A 21362-nucleotide genomic window follows, 5' to 3' on the forward strand; every position below is an offset into this window, starting at 1 on the left:
TCATCGGCCAATCGAACCCAACATGGCATCAACAGACATCATGTCTCGATTTGGGAATCCCGTACGATGACTTGTCTGGCGGCTACACAAGACACGGGCAAAGCTGTACGATGAAACGCCAGGCGGTAATCATCACACCTCAACCCGTTCAGGATCGAGACAGCCAATGTCACCTGGCGCTGAGGGCGAGGTTGTGGGAAGACCAACGAGAGGATTGTCCCACTGTTGCATTTCGATCAACCGTCAACGCCTTCCCCCCCTCCCCATGATGAATCATTGACGCAGCCGCAGTATCTCCTCGGTATCCTGCATGGGCAAAGTATGGTATTGTGGTATCGTAATCACCTGGCGATGCTCGTTTTTGGTAATCGGAGAAATTCTGACCAACCCACCATCAACCAAGTCGCATAGCCCCTGGAGGATAGCTGAGCACAGAGTGTCCGACGCTGCCCCTCCAGCCTTGTGCCACGCTTGTTGATGGCTGAGGCTGTCCGCCGGCATGTGATGGGGTTGTACCTCGATGCTCGATGAGAGCGGGGCTCCATCATTACCAGCCATCCTAGACTCGAGGCGTTATTTTCAGTTTGCGTCGGATTGCAATTTTCGCTAGAAGGTGAAATTGAGCGTCATGGTCATTTTCACTTGTAGCCAGACGACGGAGGTACCCCCGTGACTGAAGGCCTGGGCCAAGCCAAGCTTGCCTAACAGGGACTCCAGGAGGGGATTCGAGTTAGTAGAGAACTTGGCATCAGGCCTAAGTCGCATGCCAGTATATAGAGTCCGTAGCGTGTCCAACATCGCAGCTCCATGAATAGCCGCCAGTGGGATTTGCCATCAGCTGCGCCGCTTAATTTCAGCTGTAGATAAACGGAATCAGCTCTTATATATGCATCACCGCTCACTTGTTCGGTGAATTCAACCTACATTTGTTCTGTCCTTTTTGTTGCCGGCATATACGGTTTCTTGCCGGCACCGGCAAGTGGGCCAATCGGATGCAAAGTTCATTCGTCGATGACGCAGGGCCGACAATCTGTGAGCCGGTTCCGGGATCTCGATTGTATATTGATATACTGAATTGATTTGGATATATCGGGAATATGAACAACACTAGATTACTGCATTATAATTCCTCTGAATAGTACTTAGACCATCTAATGTGCTAGAGTGTGTAAATAGTCCCGTATGGCGTCGTCGCGTATTCCGGAGATAGAATGCTATCTCCGTCCTCCACACCTCTTCCTCTTCGGTCTCTCCAGCTAAGCTTTTCAACCGACACCAGCCAGTATGGGAGCATGACCAAGCCTTCCTATTATGGCATCCTGATACGAAAAGATGTCGCAGTCACCCAAGTCGTGCGTTTCCCGGTTCAGCTTTGAATCAAGTCGCTAACGCTCACCGTCCAGATCCCTTCCCAAACGATGCAGAATAGCATGTACGGCATGCAGACAGCAAAAGGTTGCCCTCGTGGAAAGAAAGAAAGTACTGGGCTAACAGCAGTACAGGCAAAATGCGACGCCTCGTTAAACCCCGACAAGCCGTGCAGTCGCTGCGCCAAAGTCAAGGCCGAGTGTGTCATTCACGACTCCTTCAAACGGGAGAACAAACGCCAACGCCTCTCAGAACTCGAGAACGAAACGTACGACCTACGAAAGCGACTGAGGGCCTCAGCTCCCGCGGAGTCACCCACCCCGATTGCCATGTTGACGGCGGCCGCAGAGATGGGAGCACATTCGGATAACAGTAATGGGAGGGAACTACAGGCACACTCTACACCAGCGACGACGATTTCGGCTTATTCGCAGTCTTTGTTGTCTTCTTCGTGTACGCCACAGGTGGATGTCGTGTCGGACAGACGCATCGCGGATTTGACCATACCGCGCACGTTGGAAAATGTCACGCTGTCGGGGAAAGAAATTGATGAGTTGTTTCAACTGTGCGGATTGCGCACCCCTTGGCTTTATTGCCGGAATCGAGGCTAATGGGCAAAGGTTCTTCACTCAGTACGCGCAGTTTCTTCCAATTCTTGACCCCCGGACCACACCTAATGCCTACTACGCACAATCCTCGTTCCTCTTCTGGGCCATTATCGGTGTCGCATGCAGGACATATCCCAGAAATCCGACGCTGGTGACCGCTCTATCGCGCAGCGTCACAAACATGGTCTTGTTATCGGCTTCTTCTACCTCCGCGCCGTGGCACACTATTCAAGCCCTCTTCCTGGTTCTCACCTGGCCGTTTCCAAAAGACATGACCAGGCCCGACCTGACGTTCCCAATGAGTGGAATGCTTCTTCATATTGCAATGCAGAACGGTCTGCATATCCCCATGTCCAGTCACGAATTTTCCAATGTCAAGATTCCTGCGCTGTCGGAGGTGGACATGACCCGGCGGTCTGAGTTGTGGGCTCATTGCGTGATTGTTTATCAACGGTACGCTTCTAGCAGCCATCTTCATACGCGCGCTAATCTTCCCAGTGCTTGCATTACGAAAGGACAGTCTCCTCGCACTCTTGTAAGCTTCGAGCAGGATCCAGGACAGAGCCAGGTTTTTCTGCAAAGGATCGCGCCAACTTTGGTTCTTAAAGTCCGATGTCATGAGGCTGTCGCCAGATGCAGTGCTGCCGTTTTGGAAAATGGAGTTCGCAATATGTCCCCGGATCAGGAACGAGCATTAGATATTCTCATTCGAAATTTCGAGGGACAAATCTACGACCTTGACACTCAAGCAAGCTCAGGTATGTCTTCTCTCACGATCAAGTAGGCGAAACTAAAAAAAAAAAAAAAATCCAAGATGATAAGTTTCACACGATGCTCGCCCGCCTCAGTGTTCAAGCCTTTCACCTTTTCAAAGGCCAAACAATTTTGACCACCGGTTGCCTTCCACGGCTACTTTCCACATGCTGCGCCATGATCGATTGTATTCAAGATGTGGGACAGAAGATTACGAATCTCGCCATAGTTCCAGTGCAGGTTTCATTTGCAATGCTTCTTGCTTCGGTAACAATATTACGGATTCTCAAGAGCACGACGTTTTCACGCGAACTAGACGTCGAGCGTGCAAAATCTTCCTTCTTCACAGCCATCAACCTGGCAAAACAAATGACCATCGACAGCAGCGACATGGCATCCAAAAGCGTCATTATTCTAAACCAACTCTGGAACAGCACCAAAGCCTTTCGGAAACCTGATGGCAGCGAGTACACCGCACTTCGCATTCGAAGCCGTCTCGTCCTCAGTCCCATTCTCGATGCTGTATGGTGGTGGCGCGATGAATTCGACGCACAGTATCGTGCCATGGTCTTTCCCCAAGAGGCATCAGAGGGTTTGTTTCCGGTCAATCAGGTCATTCCGTACAATGCTGACAACCCCACAGGAGTCGATACTCAAGTGAGTTCTGCTGCTACTTCACATGCATGGATTGGCCCCGTCGATAGGCAGGATTCTCTTTGTTTGGACGACCAGTTTCTCGCGGATTTTGAATGGGCGCTGGGTGACGGAGGGTTGTTTCCCCCTACGGAGCCTTATTGTCAAACATGGTCGTCTTTTGGTCCCATTCTGTAATATATTCGCTGAGGCCGTGGAGTAAATGCAGAGGCCAAGATAATACCAGTATCTGCAATATCACTGTCTGATAGTCTCCATACCTAAATACCTGCTATCACGATTTCATAACTTGCCGCAAAAACACCCATACGGATTTCTTCTTGTGCCTTCGCTGCGACCGCTATCATCTTGCCGTGTATTTGTAAGAGGAGCAGGTTTCAGGCTCATGCATAAAACAAGCTCCAATCCAGGACACGATCGAATACGCGGCGTTGGACATGCAGAAAACCAACGATAATGGAAAATACCATATCTGCCCGCGAACAGAAATTGTTGCAGCCCCGACAGCCGAAATCGACAAACACCAAGTAGTAACTGCATGATGAACCCGAGAGACCGGTAAAACAATACTGGCCAAACCCCTCGCATCGTACTATCGAGGACGCGGTGAACAAGTGATACAGGCCACTGGATGGAAAGGTGTGACCGATCCGGTTCAACACTTGGTTGACCTTGGCAACCTTCACGTATGCCAGGGAATAGGCCACGAGCCCTTTGCTGATTTAGATGCCGTCGTTATCCTCGACGAGGCCCAACGTTCTTACCCAGACCTAACATTATGGCTAGGGCTCATCAAGGCGCAGAGCGGTAGATCTAAAGATCTGAAAATCTAGTTCCTTAGCCTTTCTTGAAGTTTGACAATAAAGAGAATAGCGTACTCCGAGGGGACATTCCCGGTGTACCTTACTCCCGAGCAGCGCGTGAATTTGGCGATGACCGAACCGTGTCAGTACTTTACTCGAACCGAGTGTGAAGATGTTGTCGACCGTTTATTTCTGAGCTCATGTCGGGGGTTGAGTTTCGATGAAGGCCAGAGATTATGTTTTTGAAATAACGATGGGCCGTCCTACTGCTCTGGAAATCTTTGTGCGATTTCTCTACGATGTATACGCCCTTCCTTTTTATGGCTATACTCATGGCTGACCTGATAGCATAGTTTTACCGCTCTATAATCGAACTTAACAAGACAAAAACGTGGTCACAGACATGATTATCAATGCAGCATGGAACGATGGAAATGTCTTCCATATGCTGCGTACATATCCCATCTCCAGAACCTTGCCAAACCGATGGTATTAACGTCGAAGGCTCTGACAGCACTTCAAGACACTCGTTTTTGGAGGAAGATTCAATTCGAATTTGAGAACTCTGGAATCAGATTGTACTATGAGAAGGGTGGATCTTCCCGGAAATCGCTCCGGATGCCGAGATGGTAATCGTGTATCCATCCAGAGTATATCAGAAGCCTTGGGAATGCAGAGTGCGATACCTGCTGCTGATGAAAATGTATTGATGACCGAAAGGCTTACGAAGTGTTTCTTGATAGCAAGAAATCCTAAGTATCTTCCGAGGGAGCCGGAAGTGGAGTTGATGATGCTTTATAGTGAATGTTGGCTATGCTTGCTATTGTTAGGATTGTTATGTCTCCTCAGTCTCACCCAGCGCAAATCAAGGCTATTCATTCATTAACTTCGAAGGATAATCAACTAGTTTACTATTATGTTTCCTGTCTTAACCTCCACTCTACCGTATAGTCCTGCCAATGGGTTTACCGTTAACACCTCTTTCCACAGGCTACATGCAGAGCTCACTAAGATGTAGTTATTTTAGGCTGGAGGCTGTCTCCGCCCTCCGTCTCCATATCCCAATCATTCCAGACTGGGCTGGCTATTGCAATTTCAATCCAAATCATTCAAAGTATAAAACACGCCAATATAGCTATCACAAGCATACCTCTTCTATATTGGTGAGAAACTCCCACACGAATATCGACATATTAGCTGTTTCGATGGAAAAGGCAGTCAGTCATAGCAGGAACCAGTTATTCTGCCCGCGAAGGCTCCGACATACTTCCTGGTCGTCGCGCTTTTTCTCATGAAATGTAAATATCTGTAATTGAAGTTATCATTACTAGTCTGGTAATGACCGTGAATGCCTGGTACCAGTAACTAAACCCCTGCAGGGCTCGTAAGAAGGTCGTTACTATAACCCCATCATCCCGTATACAGAATGTCTGCCTTCAGACGACTCTCCAATTCCGACTCTTCGCTCTTTTGGATTTCCTCCATCTGTGCTTCTTAATGCCAAGGAGTATACCGTCTACGAGTGCTCAATAAGATACAATTGCCTAACTTATTTACCAGCTAGCGCTTGTTTCAATACCATCATGGACTCGGAACTGCTCCTTGGTCTCATCAACGAGGTCGAGAATAACGAAAACAGGCGTCTGAACCAGCAAGGAGGAGTTCCAAGCTAGCTCAATTCCTCGCGAAAGCACACCGCTCGAATCTTGGACGGGCTGGCAGAGATCCTTGTGTCTAAGGCTGGCGAAGTGGTCGCTGTTGGCGTCCAAGAAAGTGAGAGGAAGATCATAGTAACAATCTCCACCAACGAAGAGTGCTTATCATTTATGGTTATCTTGCCGCTTTGTGGGCGCTCCTAAGGAAACCTCGGATGGGTATAACCAGGACCGAGTACAGTCAAAGCGACCTTCGTATATTACGACTTAACGCACAAGCTACCTGAGGAGACACAACAAAAGATCCACAACTTTCTGCTCGTCATTTAAAGATATTCCTCAGAGGCTCCTTCACATTATCAACAAACGTTTCCGAGAAAGCGAAACACGTTTAGAGGCATTTAAAAGGATTGTCGGCTCACTTGACACCCAGCAGAGATTAGCAGCCTCACTGGATGAAATTTGTAAGATTATTCACCTCATTGACAAGTTTCTGAGATCCGATGATACTTTCACTTCTGAACCTGTGTCAGAAAACATTCCAAGTCTAGATGCTTGCTTTAATGTCCTTTCCCATTGCGTTGAGGATGTTTTATGATTCCATCCAGAGATCAAAAATCCTGAGGACTCCGAAGGTATGTTTCTTCACCCCTGGATTTATGTCCACGCTAAAATCTTTTGAGCAGGGTTCCCTCTAACCAAGCACCTTGAAAAAATCTCCTCTATGCAAAGGAGTCAACTGGTTGTTGGCCTTTGCGTACAACTCAAGACTTCGGCCTCGCTTTTTCACTGGCCAGGAAATTGAAATTCGCTACCTCTCGCCAGGAAGAGAAAACAATAAATTGCCTAAGCCTAAGCGGTGGAAGGAGGTGGCCCACGCAGCTCTAGAGAGCCAAGGCGAAACCCTGCGTCCCTCCGATCCCAAGCCCGGATCCAGCGGTCACTTAAAGAAAGGACGGATGATCAACGCCGCAGTACACTGAGGTAGCTCTCGCGCTCCATTTCCTCTCAAAAGACCTGGAAGGCCCTTCGCCGCTGCCCTGCATTGGCATCTCAAAGCCCTCGTGCTATGCATGTTGGGAGTTCTTTCAATGTCTTCAGAGATCTGGCTCCGATCTTTCCGTAAGGAGAACTAATTTGAATGCACCGTTCCCTTGGAAATACCCTAGCATCGAACTCGACAACTCGACCTATAACGCCGCTAAAATCCATCAGGAATTCTACTCCATTATTGCAGACAGGTATACTATATGCATTCTTTGCAATCTGGGCAGAAACGGTCAGAGAGGTCGAGAGGCAATTTGGAGTCGAAATCGCATCCAGAAAAGATTGCATTCACTCTGGCTGCGATTGACCAACTCATGTATGAGATTTAGGCTGCGGAGCGCAGGAATGAGCGGTCCAAGATAGTATGTTGATATATCGCAACTGGCCTCGTGAATTACGTATAAACCAGTCCCAGTCTCTCAAGCGTCAGAACAGGCGCCCATGAGCCCATGTGCATCAATCAAATTACTCGAATACAAGTATGAAATGCTGCGCAGTGATGGTCTAGAACTAAGGCCGGAGGCTTTTCATTACTGATGCGTGATCTCGCAATAGTTAGCTGCAGGTATAGTTTCAACGAAAAGTACTAGCCGCTATAATTGTGCCTGTTAAAGCCCCTTCACGCTCCTCACACTCCGAAATATATTCCGTATTTACTTGAATAGCGGCAATAATGACAGTAGATGACTGAACTGGAAACGGTTATATTGTACTATTCGGGGTGTTGTCCGATCATCCTAAATGATCGGGAGACCCGAGAACACTGATGGTGTATAGCGCACGGTGGCAAACAGGTGAGACATGTTGTCCCAGCAATCAGGAATTTACGCACTCGCGCGAACATATCTAGTGCATTCCTATACACCATCCCAAATAAGAAGGTGGTTATCTATGATAGGCATCGGCGAGAGCCGTGATTGCTTATCGTAGACAAAGAAAAGGCTTGCTTTCGCCTTATCGCGCCATGCAATATGCCAATTGGTTGATACATGATAGGGCCCCTGCCCTGGACTAGTACCAAGGATCCCTGCATGTGGATTTAGTCCGGGCGTTAGGGTTACATCCCGATAATGCATACAATTCACTTGACAGCTCATGATAACGCTGGACTTATAACTCCCTGTTTGTCCTCCTCTTTTCCCTTCTAAATCCTTGAGCCGTCATTGAGATATTAAGAACTGCATGATGAAAGAAAAAGATATCCAAGGCGCCATCACCACCTCGGCCGAGGTCGACGAAACAGTCCCCGATGAAGCAACAAAGCATCTTCGAAACATCAAAGAAGCCCACCATTGGGATCCCAATCTCCCCCAAGAAGTCCTGGACGAGATCGACGACGCCCTCGATACTTCCAACAAGAACGCCCAGGACGATGTCGCCCATGAGTTACTTGACAACTCGCCGTACCCGGAAGTCCGCGCTGCAGTCCCCAACCGTGACGAGGGTGGACATAGCAATACCATCCGCGCATGGGCTATCGGCCTGCTCTTTGCGACCATCGGCTCAGCACTGAACATGCTTTTCTCTCTGCGCCAGCCGTACATTGTTATCCCGTCGTACGTGGCGCAGGTAGTCGCCTACCCCGTCGGCGTTGCGTGGGCCAAAACAATGCCCAATCGGAAATACAATCTCTTTGGTCTCGAATTCAACCTGAACCCAGGCCCGTTCAATAAGAAAGAACACGCCATCGTTGTGATCATGGCCAACGCAACCTTTGGAGGCGGCGCAGCCTACGCAACCGACGTCCTCCTCGCCCAGCGCGCCTTCTACAACCAGCGTTTCAGCTGGGCATTCGAGATTTTCATGTGCATCTCAACGCAGATGCTAGGCTTTGGCCTTGCAGGCTTCTTCTATCGATTCTTGGTCACTCCTGCTGCAATGATCTGGCCCGCAAACCTCATCAACACGACGCTTTTCACGGCATTGCATGACCGCAGCAAGCCAGATCCGCGGACTGTCTCTGGGTGGACAATCGGAAAGTACCGCATGTTCCTGTACACCATGATTGGGTCGTTTGTCTGGTACTGGTTCCCTGGTTACATCGCGCCGTTCCTGAGCATCTTTGCGTTTCCAACATGGATACGACCCAACAATGTGGTGGTTAACCAGTTATTCGGGGGCTCTACGGGTCTCTCGTTGATACCTTTGACGTTCGATTGGACGCAGGTATCCGGGTTTAATTTCAGTCCACTGATTGCACCGTGGTATGCCATCGCGAACACGTTGATCGGCATGGTAGTGTTCTTCTGGATTGTTACGGCGGCCGTCCACTATTCCGGATTATATTATTTCAAGCACCTACCGATCAGTGACTCAAATAGTTACGACAACACCGGGGCAGTGTATGATGTCTCCCGCATCCTCACACCAAGCCTCACCCTTGATGTGGAGAAATACAAATCCTACTCGCCCTTGTTCCTTTCAACCTCCTTCGCCCTCAGCTACGGTCTGTCCTTCGCCAGCATCATCGCCGTCCTCGTCCACACAGGCCTCTTCCACGGAAGAGAACTCTGGACGCGCTTCCGCCATCTCGGTCACGAGGAAGAAGATATCCACGCCCGACTAATGTCCCGCTTTCGCAACGTGCCCTGGTGGTGGTATGCAGCCACAACGCTAATCATGCTCGGCATTGCCCTCGGCGTGACACAGGGATACCCAACTGAGCTTAGTTGGTGGGCGCTTTTCATCTCACTGATTATTGCGGTTGTGTGGTTCGTGCCATTGGGAATTGTAAAGGCCGCGACGAATGTGGATATCGGGTTGAATGTGATCACCGAGTTCGTGGTGGGGTATATGCAGCCTGGCAAGCCGATGGCGATGATGTTGTTCAAGACGTATGGGTATATCACGATGTCGCAGGGGTTGTATTTCTGTCAGGATATGAAGCTCGGTATGTCTCTCGCCTCGGTCTTTCCCTATACACGGATCCTAAGTTATGGCAGGATATTACATGAAAATCCCTCCAAGGCTAACATTTGCCACGCAAATGGTCGCATGCCTGTGGTCCTCCATTGTGCAAATCGCCGTCATGAACTGGGCGCTCAGCACCATCCCAGATGTCTGCTCCTCCACCCAAGCGAATAACTATACCTGCCCCAACGGCCGTGTGTTTTTCAACGCCTCGGTCATCTGGGGTGCCATCGGTCCAGGACGCATGTTCTCGCCTGGTCAGATCTATTCGGGTCTGTTATGGTTCTTCCTTGCCGGCGCAATCTTCCCTGTGTCTATCTACATTGCCGCACGGGTCTTCCCGAAATACAGGTTTCTAAAGTTCCTCAACGCACCACTCATTTTCGGCGGTTCGGGCCTGATCCCTCCCGCTACACCACTGAACTACCTCTCCTGGGGCATTGTTGGGTACCTATTCAACAAGCTCATTCGGGATCGGTTCCGCGGGTGGTGGATGCAGTATAACTACGTGTTGTCCGCGGGGTTGGACGTCGGTTTGGCGCTATGTACTATTTTGATCTTCCTGGCATTGAATCTGACTTCGACGAGCTTCCCAGAGTGGTGGGGGACGAGGATTGCGAGTGATACGATGGATATGAAGGATACAGCGGTGCAGATTGTGTTGCCTGAGGGGGAGACGTTTGGGCCGAGGACGTGGTAGCCCTGACATGAACAACTACATACAATAGTTATTTTAGATTCTTCCAATTATTCCTGATTGCACCATGGTGTAATCATCATTGGAGATTTATTTGTAAGTGGCCCATTTCATCTACTAGGAATGGCTATAACTGATGCCTGGTTTTGAACAAATCATGCATTGCGTGTTAATATTCTCTTGCCTTAAGTTTCACCAAGTTTACAGTACATCGGGGAAAGATTCCCACGAACCCCTTATTGTCTCTGGAAGTACTCTGGTACTTGGCTAGCTAAGCAAGTCAACCAAAGACTCGCAAGTACGGTTTCATTGTAGTGGGGAAGTTGGTAATTGATACTTCACCGCATGGAATCGGACGCTTTAACAAAGAAATGCTCTTTGGCATGAACCACAAACGAGAGATATGTACAAAGTTGAACATTTTATTGATCGATATCATCACATCATTCAAGCAGATTTCCTCCCAAGTTGTAACCGTTACATGATACATCAGTCTGATAGAACAAATGAGAGAGAAAATACAACATGATAAAAAGAGAAAAGAAAACAGCAATATCCATCAGCCAATCGTAGTCTAAACAACACGCTTCTTCAACCCAACCTGCAACCCGAGAGGCTTCCGCAAGAAACCTTCTCTGGTCTCCATAGGGTGGTCCTGTTGCAACTCGAACTCGAACAGCCGGAAAACAGTGCTAACTGTGAGCAGGAGCTCCATCTCAGCAAGGTTACGACCAACGCAGGCACGGGGACCAGTGCTGAAGGGGATGAACGCAGCCTTCTGGCGGGAGGTGAGGCGCTGGGGGTCCCAGCGTTCGGGAATGAACTTGTCGGCTTCGGGGCCCCAGATTTCGGGGTGGCGGTGAATGGTGTAGCTGGGGACGGAGACGACGTCGCCGGGGTAGAAAACGTGGCCGGAGATGGTGACGGGGCTGCCGTTGGGAGGGATCTGGCGGGGGAGACCCATGGCGGAGGTGCTGTGGATACGCATGGTTTCCCAGATGACCCATTGGAGGCTGACTTCGTTAGCATACTTTTAGAAGAACACGAAAGGGGGATAACATACTAAGGGATGTCCTTAACCATGGCGTGGGTAGCAATCTCAACATCCTTAGGGATGGTAGCGTCGAGTTCCTTCTGCAACTTGGGGATGACACCAGGAGTGCGCAGACACCAGTACAGAATAGCGCAGAGAGTGTTGGAAGTGGTGTCTGAGCCAGCAATCAATTGAGTCAAAGCCTCAGCAGTTAACTCCTCGTGACCAAGTCTGTTACCGGTGTTGTCCTTGCCTTCCATGAGACGAGCGAGCAGATCGACACGGGTGTTGTTGGCCATGACCTCAGGCTTGGTACGTTCATTGACACGCGCAACCGCAATACCAGCCAAGTTGGAAACAGCCTCAAGACCCTCCTTGAAGAACTTGTCGGGGATGTACTTGGCGAAGGGGATGATGGCGGGCATGGTACCAAGGGTAGCAGAAACTTCACCACGGCGATTCAGAACCTCAACAGCTTGCACATACTCAGGGGGGGCGTCGGCGGTCTTGCGCATCTCAGCAATATCCTTGCCCTTCTCGAGCATACCGAAGGGAGCACCGAAGGCCAGGTCACCGATGATGTCAAAGGCCAGGTAGTTGAACCAGTTAAGAGCGTCAATGGTGGCATAGCCGGTCTTGGGGTTGCGCTGGAGTTCGCAAAGGCGGTTCCATTGGTTGACGAAGATCTCAGCGTTGACGTGGATGTACTGCTCGAACTGACCGACGGACTTGGCACTAAAGGTGTGCGAGACAGTCTTACGCTTACGCGAGTGTTCCGCACGGTCACGGGTGTTGAACAGACCGCGACGGATGGAGACGAAGGCGTCGTAGAAGTCTCTATGTATTGAATTAGCATCCATAAAGCTCAGTTGGGTGTATGTCAGGGTACGCACGACTTGAGAAAACCGTTACCGTGACCGTAGATAGCCGGGATAGCAGCATCGTCCGCAATGGAAGTGTGGTTGGGAGCAATGCGAACCATCTTCCCCTTGGTCATATGAGCATCGTGCACAGCCAGGAAGCGACGTCCATTGCGAGTCTGGAGCAGCAACCAGAGATTGGTCCAGGCAGCGAAACCAGCGCTGGGGATATCGCTCAAGCGCCATCGCTGCAAGTAAGGAATGACAAAGTACGCGGCCAGCAGAGCCAGCAATGCGTAGCCGCCGTAAGGCGAGATCAAATCGGTGATCATTTTGTCTCGTTGTCGAGAGAGAAAAAAAATTCTGAGGACGTAGTAGAGATGTCAGTTTGATGAAGATCACGTGGTTATTATGCCTAATAATCGAGGCAGGAAGAACGTTGAGACTAACCAGATGGGGAAGTCCCCTGCACAAAACAAAAGTAGGGCTGGTTACAGTTGAATAAAAGAAAATATGAGTATCAAATCAATGTCAGATGATACTCAGCATGGTCGAGAACGTAGAAATCGCCGTCTCGAGCTCTGAGTATTTATGTTTTCCTCCTTAATGGACTCCCCGAGGCAATACCAGCACCCGGAACTGGAGATCGGGAAGTCTGGAGAAGCTGCCTGCCCGCGCGCCAACCGATTGATGGCTCCGAGTTCGGTTATGCGAATCAGCACCAGTCAAATGTCAGCTTACTTTGTGGCAAAGCTACTCCGTATGGTAAAGGGTCATATGGAAGAACACTTGGAAGCGCTTTGTGTTATGGAATATTGCACGGATTGTTATCTGTTATGATGCTATTATGCTATAATCTAATTATGTACAGACTACCACCCCTCTACACTAAACAGCCCGTTTCGCCTCTTCTCTCCCTCCCATCGCTCAATCCACCCTTTCATATTCTCCCGGCTCTTCTGGCTTCCCACATTCACCGTGGGAATCACCCGCCCGATCCGCAGCGCACAACAAAAAGCCGTCAACTCCCGGAACGAACTATGCTCGCTATACGGTACCCCATAACACGCACTCTCACGCGTACTGCCGCGCTGAGGTACCAGATCCCTTGCCGAGAACCCCGTCCTCCACTGCGCGGAGTGTAATACGGTCTCCACCGGGGGATTATCCAGCATCCTGCCGGATGGAGGCCGATACGACCAGCCCGTCGGTCGAAATCCCACAACCCGCGAAAAATGTGGTTTCATCGACGCCAAGTAGTCCGCCAATGTCTCGGAGCGGATTTCGAAAATCGTTTGCATGTGGATCTGGGCTTCGAGGGGGTCGTCGGTTAAAAGAGCATCAAGTTCTTGGTCTTCCAAACAGGCACAAACTCGTTGCTTGGCTGATGTCGCGTAGATTTTGCATTGGAGGGCGCGCGCAATGCCTAGACAGATTCGTTCTTTGCCGATGCTGTATGTTCCCATCACCACCAGCAGTCGTCCTTTCTGCGATCGCGACTTTTCTACATTGCCGCCAGTCACTGCAGTTACAAACTGGCTCATCGTACTACCCTTACTCCCGCTGTTCTGCGGCAGAACACCCGCGTCTTGGTCCAATTGAACACACAAATCCGCACATGCCTGGATCACGTCGGTCTGGCTTGGGAACGCATACTTTGGACTCATATAGGTCGTGTCCAGATAGCAAACGTCGATCTTCTGAACCCGATGCTGACCAGTATTCGAATCCACAATATCTGGGCAAAGAAGTGGATGCTGGACATGCGCAGGACATGCTCGAAAATCACCACAATGCAGAACACGCTGTAACCTCGACGAAGGCCCCTGTCCAAACTTCTTCTCGAAAAGAAACAGCGCACTCCCAGGACAATGGTTCGCTTCGATTAACGTTACGTGTGCACCGTCCGTACCAGGCACTTCGGTCGTCTTCTCAAACTGCAACGGTACGATCCATTTCGGATCAACTTTAAGCTGTTGCCGGACTAGATTTGCTGTCACTTTACTACAATAGATCGGGCCATGGCGCCAGGACGATGTAAGGCCCACGTAGTGGTCGCTGTGGTAATGGCTGAGGAAGTAGGCATTGCAGTCTTGGACAGCACCGTAGCGAAACGCATCCACGCATATGGAAAAGTTTGGTATAATCTTGTAGAACGGACAGGTTCGTTGGTAGGCTTGTTTTCCGCGCGAAGTCACTTCGTTTGCTGCGGCCGTTGCCCATGCTGTGTCTTCAGCATTGCCGGCCATTAATTTGGAGAATGCAGTTTTCGAAGATGTTTTTTTTGTAGTGTACGGGTCTCTTTGCGCCGGTCGCGCTATAGCAGCCTTTTCGGTTCGAGTCGACTTGTCGGGTGGTACTGGTGCTGGCTCTACTGGTGGAGGATTTGTCTTTCCATCGAGGCAATCATTAACGTGTACCGATACGTCCTGTAAACCTTTGGTTAGCTTCACATCGTTATACACGAAAAAATGTAAGACTCACCATCTCGCTCAATCCAACCAGACTACCTTGACAAATAGGACAAACAGCCTCCTCTTCATACTCATTCCCAGCCGGAGACAACGGCTCTAAGTTTTCTTCCTCGCCTTCACCTAGATCGTCAAAACTCGCATATTCCTCGTCGATATGGCTCGTGGCTTCTCTTACCAATGGTGGTATATCGGGCGTCCGCTGATCTGGGCCATCAGTATTCGATTGCAGCTCATCCGTTGCACTGGCCACCGTCTCCTCGACATCGACCTCCCGGAACGCATCCAAGTCCTCCTCGCTATCCGACTCGTCGATAAACGGACCGCTGGTCTTCGCTTTCGGTTTCGGTTTCGAACGCGACTCGGACCTATCCCCAGCAGCCTTCTTCTCATTATCTTCACCTTTCCCATTCCCTTCATCCTCAACCAGAGACAACGTCGACGAATTCCCCGTCCTGAGCCTCTTCACCGCAGACCCATTCTCATTATACCTCTCCTCATCCTCCTCTCCAGCACCATCGTCCCGTTCATTCCAAAAATCATCTGGCGTCTGCGATCGCGACCTCGGCCTGTCCTGTCCATGATCACCCCTCCCTGCCGTAGCACGTCTCCGATCCTCCAAGAACAAACTCCCATTCGTCGCAGACCCAATACCCGAACTCTCCCTCCGCACCACGGGAGTACGACCCCGATTCACACTCCCTGTACTCCTCTTGTTATTCGGTTTCGAACTCGTAGATCTAGGGCTAGATCCAGTAGGCGAAGCAAACTGGGTAATCCTTGGCTGGCGAGACGTCGCTTGTGGGGGGGCGTCTGTTTTCTGGAAGAAGCTTAGAATGCTGGTGTTGCGTTTTGTGGAGTTGGGAGTTTGGCGGGAGGCATTGCCGCTGTTAACGAAAGCTGGTCGGGACGGCGTTGAGGATGGTTTTCTGGGGAGAGAGCCGGGCATTTTGGCTGCGTCGTGGTTTATCGTGCTATGCTGAGATGTTCGTCGCTGGTTTCGTTGCGAGTGGCAAGGGTGCAACAGCGCTTGCTGCAGTGGGGGATCGTCGCGATAAGGTCAAGGATCGTTTTAAAAGGCAGGTATCATGCGCAATCGTGTCTCATTATTTGGATTGTCGGTCAATGTTCTTGAATGGATTGAAACGGCGACAAGCCGAAGAAGCCCGGCACGGGAAAATTCGCGTCGCGTGGTCACGTGAAACTTCAACTACGTGCAATATATCATCCTACGATACCTCAAAGGTTTCCAAGTGCCTTTTGAGTGTTTCTCATTCCTAAAGGCGTATAGCAGTTGCAGGGTGTGCAGAAACACCATAATGATCAACGGCCGATCCAGTCAACATCGTAGATCCTCTCCAAGACATCCATTCCCACACCTAACCCATGTGCCTTCATTTCTTCGTCGTATCACCTCGCACGATATATCTAACCTCCGCTATCGCATAATACAAGTGGCATCGAGCCGGGGAATATTCATCACGCAGTATGGAGGGAAACGGCAAAACGGTAGAAGAGCGATTCCAATCTGAAAACCGCAGTCACATCACATCTCGTCGTAAGCAAAGGGATTGTATCGATTCAATTCAGTAAAACAGCGTAATCATCATCGAGTTCCGTTTAGGATGGAGGGGGTCGGATCAGGTCGATTAACGAGCTTTTCCAGCCTGGTTGGCAGCCTCTGCTGGATATTAACATCTCCCTTAAACAACTTTCCGGCATCCTCCCAAACACTCCAGAAATGGAGCCAAAGCAACAGGGGAGAATAAGGCTTAGCTTACCCCTCCTCGTAGCATCCTCCAACAACCCAACATCCACCTCCGACCGCGGCAACATGACATAGCGCACCACACTCCCACGAATAAACATATTCTTCACCGACGACAGATGCGGATACTTGTCCAGATCGAGGACATCGACATCATCGAGCTTGATGTTCAGGTACTGATCGACGGATTTGAGGGTGCCGCGGATGCGGATGTCGTTTTTGAGCTCGATGGTCACCGTTTGGTTTGTGAGGGTCTTGAAAAAGCTGCACTCCGCATAGAGTATAGGTTAGGGCCTGGTTATCATGGGTAACTGGGTGTGGGATTGGAAAACGCACCTGAAGAAGAGCATGGTGGAGGGTCAACTGAGAGTCGGTAGGTCTTAAGTCGGTGTTGGTGGTGTACGGGCTATCGCATTGCCTCCTGGGCGATCAATATGGAGAGTGGATGAAAATGGCTGGTCTTCCAGCGACAGTTTCTCAATGGACAGTGGTGAAATCCGGTGGTCGTGGGACGAAGTCGATATCGCAGTCGTATCGGAACTTCTCTGGCGTCAGGTCACGTGACTATACTTGGTTGGAATTGAATATGTCTGCCCAGGATAAACAACAACGTGCTCAAGAATGAAGTAGAGGGTAATGATCAGATAACCTGTTTCTCGAAATATCGAATCGCTGTTTCGTGCGTTCACTATTTGGCAACGGCCAATTACTATACCTCGTATCTAATGTACATATCTCTGTTACGGAGACATTCATCGAGTGCAAAGAGTAAAACAGCAATTAATCAAGAATGGTCATTCACATTATTATTACTCCCACCAGGGGACTGGGTATCACTATTTAAAACAAAACAATATAGCCCCCAAACCAGTGAGAAGTCTATCTCCGTCTCGGCTTCATCGCCCACCCAGACAAACAGGTCCAGCCTGCTCCATTCTTACGACCCTCGTCGAAAACACCCCCGACACCTTCCAACAACCGATCCCCATCACGTCCCATCTCCATCTGCAACTTCAGAAGCCATTGCTCCCACATCCAGCCGCCGAACAGACCGGTCAGGCTGGCGACGTTGGCAGTGCTTCCAGCCGGATCGGAACTGTCGAGTTGGCTCCCCTCGATGCACAGTCCGGAGGTCTCGCGCGGTGCTTGACATTTGCCCGGCTCAACTCCCATGGGTAGGAACATCCAGGCTCGTCTGACGCCCGTCAGATTTGTCTTGCGAAGACGGGATAGGAAGTTCTTCGTTGGGTTCGGATCATAACCGCGAGTTCTGAGATTGAATGCGAATTCGACCGACGTTGCAGATGCGTAGGGAGCAGCGTGGGATAACTCCGCATCCATAGTGAAGAACTCAAGGTAACCACCTGGTTTGAGACAGCGATAGCACTCCTGGAGACACAAGTCGTATTCATCCTTATCCTCGCCAGTCGGGCATTCAGTCTTAAGGAGTGCGGGAAGAGAGCGTGCTGAGATCACGTCAAACTTGTTATCGGCAAATGGCAATTTCCAGAGATGCGACACAGAGACTTGGCGATGGTTGGAAGGGCCTTTGATACCGCGATTCACCTTTTGCTGTTCGGTAAAGACCGTGTAGACTGAAACATCTGGGTTATCACACGCCAGATACCACCCCCATTCACATGTAGCATGGCCACCCAGGTCCAAGATTCGCAGATGACGTTTGTCAATCTTCGAATTTTTCGTCGTAGCAGTTGCTTTGGTGAGCCGTCGCGAAGCAGGACTAGTGAGCAAACTACCACCATTGAGAAACCGGAGAGCATCAATGGCCCAGAGCGACTGGCGGACCTGAGCAAGCACCAGCTGCTCTTTCTCGAGCAGGGAGAAGTCAGCCTTCTCGGTCAGAATAGACATGAGCGTCGAATTGCGCGGAGCCTGGGAAAAAGGGCCCTTGTAGGCAGGTCGTTCGTGGCGAGTCAGTTCGTAGTTCCCCGACAAGCGGTTGGCATGAAGCTTCGGTAAACCTAATCGGTTGGACTGCACAGCGTCGAAGCGGAAGTCGCGATGTTTAAATGCCTCCAGCTGGCCAGAAGCATGACGCAAATACTGAAACCCTCGCCAGTAAATTGAATCTTTGCTCGCCGTGGCCGACGGAAGAGAACTAATCGGTTCCGGAATTGTCTCGGCAAAATGAACAGACTTCTGGCGACTTTGTTCGGAAGGCCCTTGTCCAGTAATGCCATCGTCGACGCCGTGAGCCGGACGCTCGTTAACCGGTGAATTGACTGGATTAGTTTCACTAAGGGCAGCAAGATAGGACGCTTGTGCCGCCAGCCAGACGCTCGTTCGATCGCGACTTGCTTCCGCCTTTCGTTGCAACTCCTCGTGGTAATGCTCATCGTATTCACCGTTCGTGTTGAAACCAGCAGCACGGGGAATCTCGTCAACAGTATCGGCTGTTGGACTCAATGGACTGTGTTGACCCTCGGGCGATGTGACCTCCGCGGGAACCCGGACGGCAGTAGGAGGTCCATCTATAGCCGGTACAGCCGTCAACTCGCCTTCTTCGGTTGGCTGCTGATAATATTCGATAACCTGCTCGACAATCCCACCATGGTCATCGCGCCCAAAAGGTAGATTGTAGAAGTCCTCCGCAGTGGCTGACGAAGGGTTGTCGGGCTTGGGAAAAGACCAGGTATGGCGGGCGCGAGGGGTCAGTGCTGCAAAAAAGCCGCCCGGAGAAGGAATGCTCAGACTGGTAAAGCTATACGCCGACAAAGCTGATGCGGGGGTGGCATCTTCAGTATTGGGAGTGTGGTCCTGGGAAGGATCAATCTGCCACATCTCCTCATTTGTCTCGGAAGTTTCCGACCATGGTTCCGGCGTCCCGTCCAAGTGAATATGTCTCAATAGATCCAACGCATCTTCGGGGAGGTTGATACAGTAGTCAGGAGTTGGTTCGCGGGCCGGCTCAGCATCCAGATTCAGAGACAGTGTCGACATGTGAGCAGTTCTCGAGGGAACTGCAGGAAACCTCCCCAGGAAGTGGCGCCAGTCCTCGTCGGTATCCTCAATCGCTATCTCGATTTCCTGAGCATCAGAACCGGTGTTCGGGTCAGTGGTATCCGGATTCTGACTACCCCCTAGGTTCAAATCCAATTGTACGCGCACTTCCTCGGTGTTCCAATCATTGTCGGCAACGGACTGTAGGTCGGGGGTTGCTGGAGCACTGGCACTCGACACCTGATCAGATGATACACTCCCGTCGAGCGACGGAGGAGCATGCACAGCGGGGACCGAACGTGCAAGCTTTGACAAAGCTGCTGGCGACACTGGAATCTTTGGCGGAGGCGTTGGTGGAACTGGAGAGCTCTTGTGTGGTCCCTCTACCGAGTGTGGGGGAATAGTGAGACTGAGGTATTTTTTCTTTTCGGCTGGATTTGTCGACTCATCACCTCCCGACTCGATATCTGTGGCGTCGTACAGTTCGTCCAGACCTTGCATTTGATGCTGCCATTCGGTGTCTGAGCAGGAGGAGACTGACCCAGCGGACAGCGGAGAGATAATGCGATTCCGTCTGGACGAGATGCTTAGGCCGGTTGTCTGAAGCTTCAGTTGTGGCGGGCTTTGTGGCTTTGGGTGTGTCTCTTGCCGGTTATTCTGATCCGACCGGGCATACTGAGACTCCCTAACGTCCTCGGGAATGGTGTTCAACCTGCGTCGCACCTGCCGGAGCGGCGGAGATCTCAAAATTGCCATTATGTTGGATTCTGCGTTCAATGATTAGGTCGTAAGAAAAGATTACTATGTATCTCGTCGACCCCGATCAACAGGGTCTAGTCGTCGGTTGTAATACAAGCAAAACCAACACCGAAAATAATAGCAGCCTAGCTACCAGAGCTGCGGCTTAGGAAAGGAAACAGTAAGAGAAAGGAGAGCGTGCAGAATGGAAGAAGAAAAGGTGAAGAACCGCAGTTCGTCCGGCGCGGGGGTCCTAATAAATAGAGCCAGAGCCCCGGCTCTTCACAGCAGACATCTTCAGTACAGAACCAGAGCGGCTGCAGAATAAACTGGGATGTGATTGCCAGCCGGCCCTGTCATTGGCAAAGCCAGATTGTTCGGCGCTTCGCTGTGAAGAAAGCATGAGGAGGTCTCCATGCGCCCAAGTGTAGAGACCGGTGATTGGCCACTGCAGGCGCCCGGGTTTGCTATCTTTAGCGTACTTGCACTGTACTTGTACAGCGTAGGGTAGTAATGAAATCAATGCTATTGTACTCTGTACACTTGGGTGACGCCTAATTATTCCTTGAAGTGGTATAGCATACCTGTTCAGGCTTAATATACTATTGTTGCTTGGCATCACTGTGCATGCTTTTGTCATGCTCTATAAAGTCGTGCTCCATCACTGCTTTGGCTTCAACCAGATTTTTGCTGTTATTCCTATCACCTTTTGCTCCTGCTGCCTATTATTTTGGTGAGGAATCTCTGCTTTTGAATCTCTGTGTAGGCCCCCTTATTGTGCCACCCCCTTTATACTAGAGAAGAGACTGACACCGTGTATGGTACGATCATGGATGTGTCAAGGAGATGAGATTACAGGCTTTGATCAAGTTGCCAGGCTGTGTGACGGCCTGGTCATGTTGGCTGGGTATCACATGAGGTGCAGTTGTTTGCTTTGCTGCTTTGTTGACAAATACGGCGTTACCTCCTCTCTTCCTTCCTCATGTTGATTATTCTCGTCGATAGCTACCTAGGTAGAACCCATGAGTTGGATGTT

At 50.4% G+C, this 21362-nt stretch overlaps 3 protein-coding genes across 3 annotated transcripts; 2 read left to right on the plus strand and 1 right to left on the minus strand.

Moving 5' to 3' along the window:
- The first annotated feature begins 1235 nt into the window (after positions 1–1235).
- Positions 1236–3694, plus strand: EURHEDRAFT_417585 (Zn(II)2Cys6 transcription factor). The gene is made up of 7 exons (XM_040783236.1): positions 1236–1352; positions 1404–1455; positions 1503–1933; positions 1989–2429; positions 2475–2734; positions 2791–3321; positions 3373–3694. The coding sequence occupies exons 1-7, from the start codon at positions 1333–1335 to the stop codon at positions 3558–3560; spliced, it is 1923 nt and encodes a 640-aa protein (XP_040633980.1). The 5' UTR covers positions 1236–1332; the 3' UTR covers positions 3561–3694.
- Positions 3695–8051: 4357 nt separating this feature from the next.
- On the plus strand, positions 8052–10890 carry optB (small oligopeptide transporter, OPT family). Its single transcript, XM_040783237.1, has 3 exons — positions 8052–9778; positions 9831–10591; positions 10686–10890. The coding sequence occupies exons 1-2, from the start codon at positions 8074–8076 to the stop codon at positions 10496–10498; spliced, it is 2373 nt and encodes a 790-aa protein (XP_040633981.1). The 5' UTR covers positions 8052–8073; the 3' UTR covers positions 10499–10591; positions 10686–10890.
- Positions 10891–11069: 179 nt separating this feature from the next.
- Positions 11070–20344, minus strand: EURHEDRAFT_519276 (p450-domain-containing protein; the record flags this gene model as incomplete). Its single annotated transcript, XM_040786774.1, has 8 exons — positions 11070–11508; positions 11559–12365; positions 12422–12725; positions 13278–14817; positions 14873–15679; positions 16699–16891; positions 17359–17362; positions 17587–20344. 8 exons carry the CDS (start codon positions 20342–20344, stop codon positions 11070–11072), a joined length of 6852 nt encoding a protein of 2283 aa, XP_040633982.1.
- Positions 20345–21362: the final 1018 nt, after the last annotated feature.

The sequence above is a fragment of the Aspergillus ruber genome (genome assembly GCF_000600275.1).
Source record: "Aspergillus ruber CBS 135680 unplaced genomic scaffold scaffold00053, whole genome shotgun sequence".
Taxonomy (NCBI): Eukaryota; Fungi; Ascomycota; class Eurotiomycetes; order Eurotiales; family Aspergillaceae; genus Aspergillus; species Aspergillus ruber.